Source organism: Schistocerca gregaria, chromosome 4 (genome assembly GCF_023897955.1).
Source record: "Schistocerca gregaria isolate iqSchGreg1 chromosome 4, iqSchGreg1.2, whole genome shotgun sequence".
Classification (NCBI taxonomy): domain Eukaryota; kingdom Metazoa; phylum Arthropoda; class Insecta; order Orthoptera; family Acrididae; genus Schistocerca; species Schistocerca gregaria.
Genome location: NC_064923.1, coordinates 397,597,125 through 397,617,234, shown reverse-complemented (window position 1 = coordinate 397,617,234; position 20,110 = coordinate 397,597,125). Strand labels below are relative to the sequence as shown.

General features: G+C 43.6%; 1 protein-coding gene across 1 annotated transcript in view; it reads left to right on the top strand.

Moving 5' to 3' along the window:
• The window catches only part of LOC126266838 (UPF0184 protein AAEL002161), a 28,528-nt gene extending 11,718 nt beyond the window's left edge, over positions 1–16,810 (top strand). The window contains exon 2 of the mRNA XM_049971407.1: positions 15,828–16,810. Coding sequence (XP_049827364.1) covers positions 15,828–15,991 — 164 coding nt within the window. The 3' untranslated portion in view covers positions 15,992–16,810. The remainder of the gene's footprint in view (positions 1–15,827) is intronic.
• Positions 16,811–20,110: the final 3,300 nt, after the last annotated feature.

Below are 20,110 nucleotides of genomic sequence, written 5' to 3'. Positions count from 1 at the left end.
TATGCTCATATACATCGGAAGTTCATTGAGGCTTTTTGCAGATGATGCTGTGGTATATCGAGAGGTGGCCTGAGCTCCCAGTTGGTGCACATCGACAGTGCAGAATGATACGTATATAGTTAATTTTCTGTGTTTACTTTGTAGATTCTTACTTAAATTGCGTTTGAGTTTCGTATGGGAGGTGTAATTTCGAGTTTTAGTTACTGTAATCGTAAATTCGGGCAGATTGTAGTGCAGTCGTTAGGCGTTTGTACAGGTTAGTTCATACATTCATTGCGTGTTTCCCTTGCATTATCTAGGCACGAACTCGTGTTTCAGTAACTGTTTTTCAACATCAATTAGAATGGACAGGGACTGTGATTGCTGTGTTAGGATGAGGGCTGAGTTGGCATCCCTTCGCTCACGGCTGCATGCGGCGCTGACTTCGGTCACGCAGCTTGAGGCTGTTGCCAATGGGCACCACTGTGGGGAGTCGGACTTGGGTATCACGGGGATGTCAACCTCGTCCCGTCTGTCCCCAGATCGGTCTGCCGCTGTGGTTGCCCCGGTTGCTGCGCGCAGTGGGGCTGAGCCCTCACCTGTGGTTGATTGGGAGGTTGTTCCAAGGCTGATCAGAAAACCTCCTTGATGCATCTGACAAAGAGATTTCAGGTACTGTCTCTGGCTGAGCCAGATGCAGCTGCCTGCCCTGTTTCACAGGATGATTCTCAGCCTTCAAGGTCCGGGCAATTGCAGAGGGTGGGCTTATTGGTAGTTGGGAGCTCCAATGTTAGGCGCGTAATGGGGTCTCTTAGGGATATGGCGGCTACGGAGGGGCAGAAATCCAATGTGCATTCCAGGTGCAGTCATTCCTGATGTGGAAAGGGTCCTTCTGGATGCCATGAAGAGCACAGGGTGCAGCGAGCTGCAGGTGGTGGCACATGTCGGCACAAATGACGTGTGTCGCTTTGGACCTGAGGAAATTCTCTCTGGATTCCATCGGCTATCTGATTTGGTGAAAGCTGCCAGTCTTGCTTACGAGATGAAGGCAGAGCTCACCGTCTGCAGCATCGTTGACAGAACCGACTGCGGACCTTTGGTGCAGAGCCGGGTGGAGGGTCTGAATCAGAGGCTCAAACGGTTTTGCGACCGTGTTGGCTGCAGATTCCTTGACTTGTGCCATAGGGTGGTGGGGTTTCGGATTCTGCTGAATAGGTCAGGAGTTCACTACACTCAGCTGGCGGCTACGCAGGTAGTGGAGGCTGTGTGGCGTGGACTGGGCGGTTTTTTAGGTTAGAAGGCCTCGGGAAAGTACAGGGTGGGCTGCAATCTCAAAGGGTACATGGCAAATACAGGAACAGTCAGAATTGTAGTTGTAAATTGTTGTAGTTGTGCTGGGAAAGTCCCTTAGCTTCAAGCACTAATAGAAAGCACAGAAGCTGAAATCGTTATAGGTACAGAAAGCTAGCTAAAGCCTGAAATAAGTTCTACAGAAATTTTTACAAAGTCTCAGACGGTGTTCAGGAAAGATAGATTAGGCAGAATTGGTGGCGGAGTGTTTGTGTTTGTGTCTGTCAGTAGTGGTTTATCTTGTAGTTAAGTTGAAGTAGATACTCCGTCAAATTGGTATGGATGGAGGTTATACTTAACAGCCGAACTAAGTTAATAATTGGCTCCTTCTACCGATCCCCAGATTCCAATGATATAGTTGCGGAACAGTTCAGAGAAAATTTGAGTCTCGTAACAAATAAATACCCCACTCATGCGACTATAGTTGGTGGGGACTTCAACTTTCCCTCGTTATGTTGGCAAAAATACTTGTTCAAAACCGGTGGTCTTCCGAGATTGTCCTAAATGCTTTCTCCAAAAATGATTTCGAGCAGTTAGTCCACGAACCCACGCGAATTGTAAATGGTTGCGAAAACACACTTGACCTCTTAGCCACAAACAATCCAGAGCTAATAGAGAGCATCATGACTGATACAGGGATTAGTGATCACAAGGGCGTTGTAGCTAGGCTCAATACTGTTTCTTCCAAATCCACCAGAAGCAAATGCAAAATAATTTTATCTAAAAAAGCGGATAAAGTGTCACTAGAAGCCTTCCTAAGAGACAATCTCCATTCCTTCCGAACTGACTATGCAAATGTAGACAAGATGTGGCTCAAATTCAAAGATATAATAGCAATAGCAATTGAGAGATTCATATCTCATAAATTGGTAAGAGATGGAACTGATCCCCCATGGTACACAAAACAGGTCTGAACGCTGTTACAGAGGCAACGGAAGAAGCATGTGAAGTTCAGATGAACGCGAAATCACAAAGATTGGCTAAAATTTACAGACGCGCAAAATTTGGCACGGACTGCAGTGCGAGATGCCTTTAATAGGTTCCAGAACAAAACATTGTCTCAAAATTTGGTAGAAAATGTGAAGACATTTTGGTCGTATGTAAAGTACACAAGAGGCAAAACGCAGTCAATACTTTCGCTGCGAGGTGCCGATGGTACTGTTACCAACAACTGTGCCACTAAAGCGGAGTTATTGAACACAGTTTTCCGAAATTCCTTCACCAGGGAAGACGAATGGAATATTCCAGAATTTGAAACACGAACAGTTGCTAGCATGAATTTATTAGAGGTAGAGATACCTTAGGGGTTGCGAAGCAACTCAAATCGCTTGATACGGGCAAGTCTTCAGGTCCAGATTGTATATCGATTAGGTTCCTTTCAGATTATGCTGATACAATAGCTCCCTACTTAGCAACCGCTCACCGCTCGCTCACCGATAGATCTGTACCTACAGATTGGAAAATTGCGCAGGTCGCACCAGTGTTTAAGAAGATTAGTAGGAGTAATCCATCGAACTACAGACCTATATCATTGACGTCGATTTGCAGTAGAGTTTTGGAGCATATATTGTATTCAAACATTATGAATTGCCTCGAAGGGAACGACCTATTGATACGTAATCAGCATGGTTTCAGAAAACATCGCTCTTGTGCAATGCAGATAGCTCTTTATTTGCACGAAGTAATGGCCGCTATCGACAGGGGATTTTAAGTTGATTCCGTATTTCTAAATTTCCGGAAAGCTTTTGACATCATTCCTCACAAGTGACATCTAATCAAGCTGCGGGCCTATGGGGTATCGTCTCAGTTGTGCAACCGGATTTATGATTTCCTGTCAGGAAGGTCACAGTTCGTAGTAATAGACGGCAAATCATCGAGTAAAATTGAAGTGATATCAGGTGTTCCCCAGGGAAGCATCCTGGGACCTCTGCTGTTCCTGATCAATATAAATGACCTGAGTGACAATCTGAGCAGTTTTCTTAGGTTGTTCGCAGATGATGCTGTAATTTATTGTCTAGTAAGGTCATCTGAAGACCAGTATCAGTTGCAAAGCGATTTAGAAAAGATTGCTGTATGGTGTGGCAGGTGGCAGTTGACACTAAATAACGAAAAGTGTGAGGTGATCCACATGAGTTCAAAAAGAAATCCGTTGGAATTCGACTACTCAATAAATAGTGCAATTCTCAAGGCTGTCAATTCAACTAAGTACCTGGGTGTTAAAATTACGAACAACTTCAGTTGGAAAGACCACATAGATAATATTGTGGGGAAAGCGAGCCAAAGGTTGCGTTTCATTGGCAGGACACTTAGAAGATGCAACAAGTCCACTAAAGAGACAGCTTACACTACACTTGTTTGTCCTCTGTTAGAATACTGCTGCGCAGTGTGGGATCCTTACCAGGTGGGACTGACGGAGGACATTGAAAGGGTGCAAAAAAAGGGCAGCTCGTTTTGTATTATCACGTAATAGGGGAGAGAGTGTGTCAGATATGATACGCGAGTTGGGATGGAAGTCATTAAAGCAAAGACGTTTTTCGTGGCGGCAAGGTCTATTTACGAAATTTCAGTCACCAACTTTCTCTTTCGAATGCGAAAATATTTTGTTGAGCCCAACTACATAGGTAGGAACGATCATCAAAATAAAATAAGAGAAATCAGAGCTGGAACAGAAAGGTTTAGGTATTCGTTTTTCCCGTGCGCTGTTCGGGAGTGGAATGGTAGAGAGATAGTATGATTGGGGTATGATGAACCCTCTGCCAAGCACTTAAATGTGAATTGGAGAGTAATCGTGTAGATGTAGAGGTTGTAACAATGGAAAATTGTACTGAAATGTAGGGGGATCTGCTGTGAATTGACGCATGGTACAGGGAATGGCAATTGAATCTCAATGTAGACAAGTATAATGTGCTGCGAATACATAGAAAGAAAGATCCCTTATCATTTAGCTACAATATAGCAGGCCAGCAACTGGAAGCAGTTAATTCCATAAATTATCTGGGAGTGCGCATTAGGAGTGATTTAAAATGGAATGATCATATAAAGTTGATCGTTGGTAAAGTAGATGCCAGACTGAGATTCATTGGAAGAATCCTAAGGAAATGCAGTCCGAAAACAAAGGAAGTAGGTTACAGTATGCTTGTTCGCCCTCTGCTTGAATATTGCTCAACAGTGTGGGATCAGTACAAGATAGGGTTGATAGAAGAGATAGAGAAGATCCATCGGAGAGCAGCGCACTTCGTTACAGGATCATTTAGTAATCACTGTTACTGAGATGATAGATAAACTCCAGTGGAAGACTCTGCAGGAGAGACACTCAGTAGCTCGGTACGGGCTTTTAAGTTTCGAGAACATACCTTCACTGAGGAGTCAAGCAGTATATTGCTCCCTCCTACGTATGTCTCGCGAAGAGACCATGGGGATAAAATGAGAGGGATTAGAGCCCGCACAGAGGCGTACTGCAATCCTTCTTTCCACGAACAATACGAGACTGGAATAGAAGGGAGAACCGATAGAGGTACTCAAGGTACCCTCCACCACACACCGTCAGGTGGCTTGCGGAGTATGGATGTAGATGTAGATGTACCCCAGTACTCTCACCATCACCAAGAATCATCTACAGAGGAGTGCCCCCTTGTCACCTCGTATCACTCTGGACTGGAACAACTGAACCATATCCTTCTCCAGGGCTTTGATTAGCTGTCACCTTGACCTGAAAAGAGCAAAATCCTTTCCACTCTTCCTTAAGCGGTGTTCCATTACCCAACCAACCTACAGAATATCCTAGTCCATCCCACGACACTCCTATTCCCAACCACTTGCCACAGGGATCATATTTCCATGACAAACAAAGGTACAAGACTGCCCATTCCACCCACACAGCACCTTGTATTCCCTTCCCCCTTTTCGCAGGGGGCTCACCACCTTTTGGCAGGTTCATGCTTGGTGCTTGGCTACCACAGAGCCCCAGCCTTTGCAGTGTTTTTTCCCTTCCATGCTGCATGTATATCCTCTCGCTATTCTTCTTCCCTCCCTTGGGGAACATGTCTAGGATGTTATTGGGAATGTTCTGCATTGTCTGTTGCTGATGTAAGAACCATCTCACCTTTGTGTTTTGCTCCCTTTTCCTTTCTTTGTTTCCCTTCTCCTCCCGTTCCTCCACTTAGGCTTTTGAGGTTCCTCTTTTTCTTCTTCCTCCCTGTGTACCCCTGAAGGCCAGCCCATGCATCTGCCACGTAACAGGTGACTGGGTAACACGTAATTCCCAGCCCCAGGTCAACAGGTAACATTCGCATGTACCCCCTGGTAGAGGCCTGGCCAAGGGATGGATGATTGCCTGAGCTGCAACCTTCCCAAATTGTCAATTGGTCCCTCAGTCAGATGTTCGGGAGGTGTGATCTGAGGTGTGAAGCACCTAAGGCGGGTGGGCCCCTTGTGAAGTGAGTCCCCAGTTGGAAGGAGCGCGCGATCAGAGATGTTGGCAATCATGAGGGATTTTTTTGCAGTGAGTCAATCATCTTCCCAGTCAACGTCCACAAAACTTAAAAATAATGAGGCTAATGATTGGAAGACCCTTCCTGCTGCATCATGGTTCCTCGTGGTCTCTCATACTGAAGACAGTCAGTCTTTTGCCATGATAAATCCGTTTATTATTCAGAAAGGTGTTGATGCAATTGCTGGCCCTGTGAAATCCTACTCTCGTTTACAGAATGGCACTTTGTTTTTGGAGACTGCTTCTGATTGTCAAGCAGAACAGCTGCTTGCTGCCTCACTTCTCCATGGCTACCATGTTTGTGTCGAGGCCCATAGAACTGAATTTTTCCTGTGGTGTAATTTACACAAGGCTGCTCAATGGTCTAACCAAGGCTGAAATCCAATCTTAAATCTCTGATCAGGGTGTCATTGCTGTCCATCATGTAATGGTAAAGATAGCTTCCTCCTTAGTGCCCACCTGCATTCTTTTCTTTACCTTTGATGTAGTGGTGCTGCCGTCCAAGATCAAAGCAGAATATGAAATTATCACAGTCCAGCTGTACATTCCTAACCCAATGCACTGCTACCAGTGTCATAGTTTCAACCACACTAGAACGTCTTGTCGACATCCAGCCAAATGTGTAACCTGTGGTAGGGATACACATGAGGGAGATTGTACGCCTCCTTCCAGCTGTATCAACTGCAATGGCAGCCATGCCACCTCCTCTCCGGATTGTCCCGTGTATCTTGATGAGCAGGCTGTCCAAGAGATCCAGGTAAAGGACAAAGTGCCTTACCCAGTAGCTCGCAAGTTACTGGCTAGTCGCAAACTCTGTGTTTTCCCATCTGGCACCTATAGTTCTGCTGTTCTGTTCTTATTACCCCTCACCCCATGAAGGACATGACCACGCAGGGATGTGACCTCAAATTCAGCTCTGAGGTTGTGAAATCGCCCAGTGTCAAGGTAGCATCGCCATCCCCCCATTCTGCTGTGCAACAAACCGTTAAACTCTCGTCTCAAGGGGCAAAGCCACCAGCTACACAACCAGTAGGCAGGAAAGGACGGGAGGAGTATTCCCGTGAAGACTTTCTCCATACCTCTAGCTAAGCTATACCCTAATCATCCTCTAACTGGAAAGACTCGAAGTCCACCAAAGGCAAATGGTCTTCTCCTTCGCAAACTCAAAGATCCTGTTCAACTGTGTCACCACATGATACTTTAGCCCAGCCAGCCTCTGTCTTGCCGATGCGCATCACCAACTGTTTTTCAGCATTGGACTCTATGGACCAACTGCACAAGCAAGCCATTGCTTCTGAGGACCCCATGGAGCAGGATCCTTCTGCTTCTGTGCCCTGCAGTAGTGACTCTACATCGGCTGTCACTCGCCAGCTGCTAAGTTGACACCTCTACATCTCTTCCTCTTCATGACTGTCCACCAATGGAACATTGCCTTTGGTCCCACAAAGATGATTTATGGATGCTTTTAGCATTGCAGCATCCCCTTGTACTCTGCCTTTGGGAAATGAAATTTTGCCCTCACTACCGCTTTGAGCTTTCATATTACTTACCGATTCATTTTGACCTTCCTCCTGAGGTCGGCATTCCATCTCATGGGAGTGTCATGCTGCTCGTACGGGACGACATTCATAGTCAACCCATCTCCCAGACTACCCACTTTCAAGCGGTTGCAGTTCGCCTTTTCCTTCCTCGCCTGGCTCTTTCCCTCTGTATCATTTGTGTACCTCTGTCATTCAATATCACCAGGGCAGACGTCCTTTCGCTTATTGAGCAGCTGCCTCCCCTGTTTTTGCTACTTCATGACTTAAATGCACATTATCCCCATTGGGGTTCTCCCAGGATCTGCCAGAGAGGTGTCCTATTGGCTGACCTTCTTAACCAACTTAACGTCTTCTGCTTAACACTGGAGCGCACACATTCCTTTCCAACTCCTCGCACACCTATTCCCATTTGGACCTATCATTTTGCACTGCCCAACTTGCCCATCGTCTTGAGTGGTCTATTCTCTCTGACATCTAATCGAGAAACCATTTCCTATGTGCTCTCCGTTTGCGGACTCCTAACCCATCCGTATGCACGCCCAAATGACGGCTTACTGAGGCTGGCTGACTGACTGGCAGCTTTACTCCTCCCTGGCGACCTTCGAAGAACAACATTCCGCAATTGTGATGACCAGGTGGACAATCTCACCAATGTTATCCTTACTGCTGCAGAATGTTCCATTCCTCGTGCCTTCTGTTTACCATCTCCTGTCCCAGTACCTCGGTGGACTGAGGCATGCTGCGATGCAATTCGCGCATGGAGACCTGCTCTCCATGGTTTTTTTACTGTCATCCTAAAATGGCGAACTGCATTCATTATAACCAGGTGCGTGCAGCGTGTCTTCGCATTCTGCAGGATAGCAAACGAGCTAGCTGGATTTCATTCATTAGTTCTTTTAACAGTTCCACCCTTTCCTCTGTCATGTGGACCAACCTTCGACAGCTCTCTGGGACCAAGATCCATTTGCCCACTTCCGGCCTCACAGTAGCAGATGATGTTATCATGGACTCTCTTGCTATCTCCAACACCTTGGGTCACCATTTTGTGGAAGTTTCGAGCTCTTCCCATTATCACCCTGCCTTTCTCCATGGGAAACGAGTGGAGGAGGCTCGGGCGATGCCTTTCTCCTCTTCGAATCATGCATGCTACAATGCTGCCTTTACTATGAGACAGCTCGATAATACTCTCAGATCATCCTGATCCTCCGCCCCATCCACATTCAGATGTTGCAACACCTTTCTCTTGCGGGCAAGCACTTTCTGCTTAACACGTACAACTGCATCTAGGCAGAGGGCACATTTCCTGGACACTGGCATGAGGCCACCGTCATACCCATACCTAAGCCCAGTAAGGACACAAACCTTCCTTCTGGCTACTGCCCCATCTCTCTTACCAGCTGTGTTTGCAAGGTGATGGAACGTATGATTGTGGCTGTCTGGTATGGTGGATCGAGTCTCGCAATTCACTGACAAATGCACAGTGTGGATTTCGAGCATGGCATTCTGCAGGTGACCATCTCGTTACTTTGTCCACCCATGTCATGAATAGTTTTCTTTGGAAATCCAAACTGTGGCCCTGTTTTTCGATTTGGAGAAGACCTACATACCTGCTGGAGAACTGGTATCCTCTGTACTCTTTACATGTGGGGCTGCCATGCCCGCCTGCCCTGTTTCCTTCAGGCATTTTTTCAAGGCGTGTATTTGCTCTGCCTTGTAGGACACCTTTATCCAGGAAAACAGTGTGCCTCAGGGTTCCGCCCTGAGTGTCATCCTCTTTATCGCCATTAAACCTATAATGGCCTGTCTCCCACTGGGCATCTCCGGTTCCCTTTTTGTTGACAATTTTGCCATCTATTGCAGTTATCCACAGATGTGTCTCACTGAGCGGAGCCTTCAGTGGTGTCTTGATCGTCTTTACTCCTGGAGCATCGACAATGGCTTTCGCTTTTCCACTGACAGAACTGTCTGAGTGAATTTCTGGCTACGCAAGTGGTTACTCCCTACATCTTTACATCTTGGGCCTGTTGCCCTTAGTTTCATTGAAACTATGAAATTCCTGGGGCTCATGCGTGATAGGAAACTTTCTTGGTCCTCCCATGCATCTTACCTGGCAGCCCGCTGTACACAGTTCCTCTATGTCCTACGTGTCCTCAATGGTATTTCCCGGGGTGCCGATTGAACCACCCTCATCAGTTTGTATTGGTCCCTTGTCCATTCGAAACTCTACTATGGGTGCTTTGTTTATGCATCTGCACGCCCATCCCTCTTACACCGTCTGAATCATGGTGGAATCTGTTTGGCTACGGGTGCGATTTACACCAGCCGGGTTGAGTGCTGTATACTGAAGTTGCTGAACTACCTGTCCTACCACTGTGACTTTCTCCTCAGCAGGTACACATGCTGTTTGTCTGCCACGTGTGGCCACCCTTCCTATCCCTCCTTCTTTGATGATTCCTTTCATTGTCAATTTGGGTCTCATCCCTCTTCTCTGCTACCTCCTGGAGTCTGCTTTCAGCATTTGCTACTGCAGCTTAACTTAATACTACCTGCAACTTTCCAAGTATGTGTTAACCATTCACCACCTTGGCTTCATGAAGCGGCTCATGTTAACCCTAGCCTTCATTTGCTTCCTAAGGACACTACTCCAGCCCGGTCTACCACCTTCAGTTTCACGACCGTCGTATGGAACTTCGTGAGAGTACCTTTGTATACACTGATAGCTCTCTGGGGTCAGGTGCGCCTTCGTCATTGGCACCTGTGTCTTTCGATATTGGCTTCCGGCACACTCCTCAGTATTTACAGCCGAGCTCTTTGCCTTGTATCAGGCCACGAAGTAAATCCGACGACACAGCCTTTTCAATTGTGCCCTCTGCTCAGACTTACTCAGTGCCCTTCAAAGTCTGTGTGCTGTACACTGCCCATCCCTTAGTGCAGGGGGTCCAGGAAAACTGTCACTTGCTTACTTTTGGTGGAGCCTGCGTGATGTTTCAGTGGGTTCCTGGTCATTTCGGTCTGCCAGGAAACGAGGCTGCTGCCAAGGCTGCAGTCCTTGTACCTCAGCCCACGGGTACCTGTGTTTCCTCTGATGATCTCTGTGTTGCTGTCTGTCAGAAGGTGGTGTCCCTTTGGCATTGTCAATGGTCCTCCCTTCACAGGAATAAGCTCTGGCTTATTAAGCATCTCTCAGCAACTTGGACAACCTCCTCTCGGCCCTCCCACCGCGATGAGATTATTTTAACTCAGCTGTGCATTGGGCAGTGCCTTTTTAGCCATTGTCATTTGCTAAGTATCACTACCCCACCACTTTGTGCACATTGCGCCCAAGTTTTAACTGTCCGCCACTTGCTGATGGAATGCCCCTTTTGTAACCACTTACGTTCCCGCTCGGGTTTGACATCTGATTAATCAGCTTTTTTAGCAAATCACGCGTGGGCTGTTGACCACGTTTTACTTTTTATCTGCCAAAGCAATATGGAAAACGCCATTTAATTTTTAGTTTTGGACCTCAGTTTCTGTATCGTGTCTTTGTTGCCCTTTTTCCACAGGCCTGTTTTTAACTGTCTTCTATTATGTCAATTGGGACTGAAGTATAGTCATCCAACTCCTCTCTGTGTTCATGTTCTATAGTTTTGACTTGAACACACATGACCCCAGTTGTTTTATGTGCCCTAAAGCAAAACAAACCAACCCTCCCCTCCCCCTCCTCCCAAGGGGCTCACCACTCTTTGTCGGGTTCGCGCTTGGCTACCATGGGGCCCCAGCCTTTGCAGGATCTTTTCCCTTTCGTTGCTGCATGTCTATCCTCTCACTATTCCTTTTCCCCTCCCTTGGGGAACATGTCTGAGGTGCTTTTGGGAATGTTGTTTCGCATTTTCCATAGCTGACATCAGAACAGTCCCACCACTGTTTCTTGTTCCTTTCTTCTTTCTTTGTTCACCTTCTCCTAGCCTCCTTTCGCTTCAGCGTTTGAAGTTTCTCTTTTTCTTCCTGCTCCCTGTGCACTCCTTAAGGCCTGCCCATGCATCTGATGCATAACTGGGTAATGCGTAATTCTCATCCCCGGTTCGATAGGTAGGGTTCAACGTACCACCTTATACAGGCCAGGCCCAGGGAAGGGTTGCAGCCTGAGGTGTTACCTTCCCAAATAGCTGATTGGTCCCTCTGGCATGTGTTCGGGAGGTGTGGCCTGATGTGTGAAGAATCACCTAAGGCAGTTAGCCCCCCCTTCAGGGAGGAGGGGGGGGGGGGGGGGGAGGGCAGTTGGAAGGAGCACACCATCGGAGACTCTGGCAATCATGGGGCATTTTCTTGCAATGAGCCAGTCATTTTCTTCACAGTCAACATCTACCAAACGTAAATGGGATGAAGCTCTTGAGTCAAAGACCCTCCCAGCTGCACCATGGTTGCTCATTCAAAGGCCCTCCCATGGGTCCTCTTTTCATTTATTGAAGGTGGTCAGTCCTTTGCAATGGTAAACTCATTTCTTATTCAGAAAGTTGTTGATGCAATTGCCAAAACTGTGAAATCATGCTCTCATTCATGCAGTGTCACTTTGCTTTAGGAGAACACTTCTGATTCTCAAGCACATTAACTGCTTGCTGCTTCACTTCTCCATTGCTATCCTGTTCATGTCGAGGCCCAAAGAACTCTGAATTCTGTGCCTACAGGAAACAAAATTGCGTTCTCATGACCACTCTGAGCTCTTGCGTTCTTTCTGGTCTGTTTTGACCTCTTCCCCCCTCCCCCAAGGACAGCATTCCATCTCATGGGGGAGTCAGTCATGCTGTTTATACGGGAGGACATTCTTAGTCAAGCCATCTCCGTGACTAACCTTCAAGCTGTTGCAGTTCACCTTTTCCTCTTCCACGTGACACCTGTGCCTCCTCCTTCAATTACTTCTTTTATCACCAGTATGGGGCGCATTCCCTCTTCTGTGTTATCTCCTGGAGTTCATTTTCAGCTCTTGCTCCGGCAACTTAACTTCAAGCTACCTTCAACTTTCCTGGTGGGTGTGAACCCTTCACCACCTTGTCTTCGTGTGGCGGCCCATGTTCACTATTGCCTTCATTCACTTCCTAGGGACACTACTGCAGCTCTGCTCTGTCACCTTTAGTTTCACAACCTTCACATGGAACTTTGCGACAGTACCTATGTGTACACTGATGGCTCTCAGACTGACTGTGGCATCGTGTGTGCCTTCATCATTGGTACCGATGTATTTCAGTATTGGCTTCCAGAAATCTGCTCAATATTTACAGCAGTGCTCTTCACCCTGTATCAGGCCATGCAGTACATCCAACGACACTGGCTTTTCAATTGCATTGTCTGCTCAGACTCTCTCTGTACGCTTCAGAGCCTCTGTGTGCTGTACACCATCCATCCTTTAGTGCAACAGATCCTGGAAAGTTGTCACTTGCTCACTCTTGATGGAGACACTGTGATATTTGTGGGTTCCTGGTCACATTGGTCTGACAGGAAACGAGGCCGCTGACGCTGCTGTCGAGTGTGCAGTGCTCGTACTACAGCCTGCTAGTTCTTACATTCTCTCCGATGATCCGTGTTGCCATTGTCAGCAGGTGGTATCACTTTAGCATCGCCACTGGCCCTCCCTTCATGGGAACAAGCCTGTCCCAGCAGCTTGGATGACCACCCCTTGGCCCTCTCACCATGAGGAGATAATTTTAGTTTGGTTGCGTATTGGGCACTGTCTTTTTAGCCATCGTCATTTGTTAAGTAGTGCTCCCTACAAATTCATGCTCATTGTGGTCAAGGTCAACCTTTGACAGTCTGCCATTTCCTGTGGGAATGCCCCCTTTTTTAACCACTTCCATTCTCATTTGTGTTTGCTGTCTGAGTTACTGGCCATTTTAGCAAAGGATGCATGGTGTATTTTAAAGACCCTTCTCTACGTAGCAGTGTTCAGTTATCTTCTCTTCCATCGATTGGGATTAAGTGTAGTCATTTTTAACTCCTCTCTTTGCCTTCATGTTCTACAGTTCTGACATGGGTGCATATGACCATAGTTGTTTTTGCACTGCAAAAGAAAACCAACCAACCTCATACTCTAGACCTGTAACACACATATCCTACCCCATAGAGGCGTGTCTGCCTGTGAAAATGACAGTGTCATATGTCAGCTCTGCTGCAAACACTGCATAACCTTTTATGCTGGTATGACTACCAACCAGCTGTCCTCCTGCGTCAATAGCCAAACTGTTAAGGAGCAAAGTTCACCATCCAGTGGCATGACTATCATCTGAGCACAACATGCTCAATTTCAGTGGCTGCTTTACAATCACAGCCATCCACCAGCAGCTGGTTCTTTGTACAGATAGGAGTTGTCCTTGAAACATATTCACCACTCCTGTAATCATCCTGGCCTCAATCTCAGGCAATTCACTATCCCCACTTCCTCCACCCATCAGTTTCCTCTTCCTTCATGCTGCCACTCCATCTCATTTCAACACCCACGTTCCATTCAGCACATGCTGCTTCCAATCGGCCACTTCAGTTGTTCATACCTGCCATCAGTCTATTCCATATTCCTATCTGGCAAACCGGCTGCATCCATCCAAGCAACCCACCCAGCTGACTGAAGGATGATAACTCTGAAAGCTAGCAAGTTTTCTTTCTTTTGTGTGTGCCTACCAACAATGCAACACTTCTGCTTTGCAGTGAGCAGTCTCTTTCAATCCTAACACATTTAGATTCTACGACTAATTTCCAACAATATTAATACTGTATTTTCTTACATATTCCCTCACGAGACATGATAGTGTAAGATCTCTGTAGAATGATACAAATTAAATATGTATAGAGCCACACACAGCATAGTGAAGGTGGTGACAAGAACTAAGACACGGAGTATACTCAAATCCTGACTCCATTGTTGGTTGTAAGCTGCCTTTTCTTTTTCCAAGTGTGTTAGGTAGTGCCACAATGTAACAGGAATTCCAACACTAAATGTAAGGTAATTGATTCAAATGGTACAACAAAATAAAGCACATTTACCAATGGCTATTACTGCTTTATAGTTTTAGATTGCAACCGTTGGTGGGGATTGGTTAGACACTGTGGTGCAATTGTCTTGCTGGGAATTAATGTTCTGAAAAGAAAATAATTCAGAGTAAATGGCTTTAAGAAATAATGATTTTTCAAATAGTAGCTGAAATAAACGTTCTTAAAGTTGGGTAGGTGTAACTCAGTTTATTCAAAATAATAAATGTTGACCAGAACTTAACATCATTTTGATACTTTGCTGCAGATGACTCCTGCAAGTTTAAGTAAGTATTGGCCAGAGAACAGTATGGTTCTCGAAAGACACAAAAAATCAGAATTTTAGGTATACAATTTATTAAATCACGCAGCACTGCTCAAGATCTTACATCATACTGGACATTCTACACAATTTCGTGCATATCTTATTTACTCTTTCTAACAACTGATGTCTTATTGGATGTAACAAATTAGCCAATTACAATTACAGAAGTTATTAATAATTACAAAAAAATGTTATCATCCAGTGGTTAAAATTGAAGTTCAATGGAATAAGATGCAAAGACAATAACAGATTTCTTGTTTTCATGGAAAAATATGGGAAATGATATGAATCAACAGTGCTGATTACATTTTTGTTAATTACACTGAAACTACATTATCCTAAACATTTCTACCATGATTCCTGTTTCAATTATGTCTATGTTATTTTTTAACGTGAATCGAATTTCTTTATATAACACAGCAATCCAAATAAACACTTTGTTTACAATATTAATCTGGTTTCATGTTATAAATTTTAGTAAATATGAGTTAATTAGATATTGTGTTAACCAGTAGCATAGCATGCTGACAGTATGATAAGCCGAGCTGTCGCAGGTGACAAACATTGTAATTACAGTATATTTGGTATCTGTTTTGTTACTCAATTGTTCATAAATGAAAAGCCCTAATTGTAACCAAACAAAATGACAATACACATTCCTACCAATGGATGGAAGTAATATTAGTGAGTAACATGAAGTTGTTGAAAGTTACCTTACAGAGCTCAAAAGGCAAAAGTACTTGCATGGTTCCTACCTAAAGACATACCAGTTACTCATGCAATATAAATAAGCTTCAAAATCATAAGAAAATGAGCTGTTACCTTTCATCAATAGTGGTGTTTGACAACATGGTAGCCATGAGCTCAAGAAAATGTGCTGGCAGTAGGGAAAGAATACTATCATAGTTACTATGTTAACCTACTTGTAGCCATGCACTCTACCTCATCTCCACTATGTGTTGAATGGTTGCATGTTATTTACTCATGACTTCATAGTTATGATTTGCACAGCATTTTTTTTAGATGCCCTGGATATAACATTTGTCTGCCTATGTTATTGTCAATGTCAAAAGCCACATCTTTATTGGAATAGTCATCAGATATAACATTATGAATTTTAAGAGAATTTTTTGTTTGGCTGTTTCAGATTGTGAGGAACTCAACTCTCAGCTTGACCAGTTAAATTCTCTTTTGGATGCAATGGAACAGAAAAATGATGAGATTCAAGAACAGCTCCTTCAACTGCTGCAGTGTAACAGAGAAACAAGGAAACTTTTTGAACTTAGCAGAAATTCACAACCTAGTGCATAGGAATGAAACTTCACCTAAACGGTAGTATTCGCAGATGAATTGATCAGTTCTTCATGCAGAATAAGCATTTATTGTTTCAAGGTTGAGGCATAAATCATGTAAAAATTGTACATTTGTGATTTTTGAATAATTGTAAAAAGATATCCAAGAGTACAAGCTGAAAAAGTACCTGCACTCAGAGGAACACTAATTGTAAATAGCAGTCACATTGATCCGTATACATAGTTGTGAAGTCTCACTTCAAGCCTGTGCTTGTTAACCTTCTATTGGCCTCCCCAACACACAGTTCTTTCTTTATTTTCCAGTGCAGTAGACTACTACATCAAGAGCTGAATTGCTTTCAGATGGCACCTTTGCTTCTCCTATAACAACTATTTAGACAAATTAGCATCTGCCTTCCCTCATTATCCATCTGTTGTGCCTGCTCTTTTCAACAGTATGATTATAGTTTCTGCAAGAAATATTCCAGCCACACACTAATTGCCACAGATTTTGGTCAAAATCAATGTTTTCTATTAAATTTTGTTTTAGGGTGAAATGTGATTCGAACATATGAGCTATGCTGAAAGGCAAATAAACTAAAAATCATTGAACTTTGCTGTGTGATCAAATTCTGTGCAAATACTATAGACAACATTTTGTGTCAATGAGTAAAGTTTTGTGGAAATATGTAACTGATGGTCTGTGTTTATCGTTGGCTGCCATAAAAACAATGTATTGATAAAGCATTTGTATGGTTTGGTATAAATTCAGTAAGGATATGTTAAGACATATATGTTATTTTATTAGGTACTTCAATAAAGTTCTATAAAAATGTTATGACATTTAAGTAGAACTCATTTGTCAATAATATAAAATGATTTTTGTTTGCTTGCAATACATATGATCAATGTACAAACTGCATAAAGTGGCACCACTCATTGGTTAGAAGGGTAGTTGGGAAATGTTCATTCTTGGAATGCCCATCATCAGCAGTGCCTGTTTCCATTCTTACCTTCTTTCTAGTATGCTGAATCAGAAAGTTGGTCTCTAAATTTTTATTTTATGGAATGTAAATTATATGGTACATACACATGCCAAATTTCTTTTCATCTTGCCATTTAAAAAATACTAGAATGTCCTTTGCTTTCATTAGACACAGAAGAAATGCATTTAAATTTTATGTGAGTGGCTTCCAGGAACATCCAGCTGTTAATGTATATGGGAGCTTTAGCACATTGACTGCCACAAGGTCATCACCAGCCACAATAGAGCCTCATGCTTGCTGGCAACTGTGAAACATGCATAACTATATGTGCGGCAATCAGTGTGTTAGTGTACAGCTTGGCATATAAAAATGATTGGAGCAGATGAGGCAAAGTATCCATGGATGCAAATCTCTAACCATTCCGTTGTCGAATGAAAATTACCACATCTGTTGAAGTAATATAAACAAAATTTTAATCATGTTAGCTGAATATTGAATTTAAGCCTACTATTCCCCTTGTCTCTAGCGTTCGCTGCCACATTGGTGTTCTTTCAGTGACTGGGGGGAGGGGCGTCTCCTCCCCCCTTGGGGTTTTACCTGCTCCGTAAATTTTCGTCTCACCTGTTTTTGGAATGGGGGACTGATGACCTTAGCTGTTTAGTCCCCCTTAAACATCCCAACAACAACAACCACCACCACCACCACCACCACCACCACCACCACCACCACCACCCAAATTTGAGTCCTCTTTAGCTGCTTCAGTTTCTAAGTAGGATTGGATTGAATTGAGAGGAAGAGACCAAACAGCGAGGTCATTGGCCTCATCTGATTAGGGAAGGATGGGGAAGGAAGTTGGGCGTGCCCTGCCAAAGGAACCATCCCAGCATTTGCCTGAAGCGATATAAGGAAATAACAGAAAACCTAAATCAGTATGCCGGACGCTGGATTGAACCATCATCCTCCAGAATGTGAGTCCAGTTGCTAACCTCTACGCCACCTCACTTGCTCATCAAAGTAGGATTTAGTTCAGTTGCTGCAGTGTTCTATTATAGACATGCAGTCAAAATGAATAAAAATCTCTTTGTTGGGATTACAAGTATTGAGGAGAAGACAAGATTGTATTCTCCAAATACAATAATGTGGAATAACTAAATTCTTGTGATGTTAATTTCTTGATTGTGCTGTCATTATTTAGATATTGCAGGCTACCATTGTTTTTCTACTGTTTGTTACTTTCTGTAGTAAGTTTCCAGTCCTCTCATAATTTAAGGAATATATCAGATGCACTGATTTCAACCTTTGTTCAATTTTAACTTCGTAGTTAAACTGAAGTGTGCGCACGAATAACGCTGTATGGTACATTTTGACAATTTGTAGAACCGCATGGACTAATGTTGTACACAGCAGTCTGCATTGCCTGCTGTAGTAGTTGACCTATTTACCACCAGAAGTCAGCACTAAACGAGGAGAGACATGCAGTTTTTGCACCTCTGCGCGAACAATGCCTATGTGCTACAAGAGCGGCAGAGTGCAACAAGGTGATGCTTACCGCAAATGGTTTGAAAGGGCAAATAATGCACAGAGAAAAAAAAATGTCGTTAATTGGCAGGAAAGAGGAAAATGCTTCATGATGCTGGATTGGAACATAAATCACAGAAAGGAAAAGTAGTTCCTGCGAAACTCCATCCAGTGCAAGTGAGTGGAATAATGCTGTATGGGTTTTGTAAAAAGGTGTACAGCTATGTCTGTAGAGTAGCTTACGTGCTCTGTATAGTACATCTACATCTACATGACTACTCTGCAATTCACATTTAAGTGCTTGGCAGAGGGTTCATCGAACCACAATCATACTATCTCTCTACTATTCCACTCCCGAACAGCGAGCGGGAAAAACGAACACCTAAACCTTTCTGTTTGAGCTCTGATTTCTCTTATTTTATTTTGATGATCATTCCTACCTATGTAGGTTGGGCTCAACAAAATATTTTCGCATTCGGAAGAGAAAGTTGGCTCTAAAAACGTACATTATACGCATCTTCTGAAAACATTACAGTAAAAATATGTAACACGAATAAAATTAACTATAATTCTCTAGATAACATCAATAAAAAAAATATAACAACAATCTGAGCACTGCTATAGCATTAAAAGGGAATGTGAAATTTGATAATCCAATTGAATAGTCAGTAGTAATATTGATTTTTTGCTTGGACAGCATAAAGTGTGCAATGCAGAAGTGTGCTCAAAAGGAGGATGCAAGGACGTTGACTTGGATATTAAGTTGAGGCTGTGTGGAGAATATAATGCCATGATGTATGAAGAGCAGTCCATTTACTTATAAAATCCATGGAAACAGGTGTGCCAACCAGACGAAAGAAATGTAAGACAGACAATACTTCACAGAAACAAACTACTTTAAAGTACAAAGTACAGTCAAAAGAAGTGTGCTGGAAACATTGCTTGACATTCTGCGTCACCTGATGACAAATGGAAACTCTTCAATGGAAACTAAAAGATAGAATGACGACTCGTAAAGATGGTCGAGGAAAACATTTCAATAGGACCCAAGCCATATCAAATGACAAAAGAGCTCTGATTCGCAAATACATTTCGAGTTTCCCAAAGCAGATGAGCCATTGCAGCAGGAATAAATCCTCAAAAGAAGGTTTACAAACCAATCTCAACCTCTGCAGAATGTATTAAGTGTTTATTGAAAAGCTTCCTGGAAATCAAGAAGCGGGTCATACTACCGAAGTCTTTCACACAGATTTTTATTTGTGTTCCAGAATGCCTAGGTCAGATTCTTGCAGACAGTGTGATTTCTTGATTAACAAATCATTTCAGATGAAATAGAACTTGAGTCAGTTGCATCATGCAAAAGAAGACCAAGCATACAAAGTGCTAAAAATATATGGAGTGGCTAAAAGGAATAGCAATCTACAAGGTTTTGTGTGTTGACCTACAACAGATTTTATTTTGTTCTCCATTGACTCATTCTATGGTATTCTTCCAGAGACAGCTGTTGTATAATTTCATGGTTCACGACCTTGGTACTGGAAAAATTACAGTGAATTTTTGGGATGAGTGCTGTGCAAGGAGAGGTTTAGCTGACATTTTCCAGTCGGCTTAAATTTATAACAAATAGATACAAT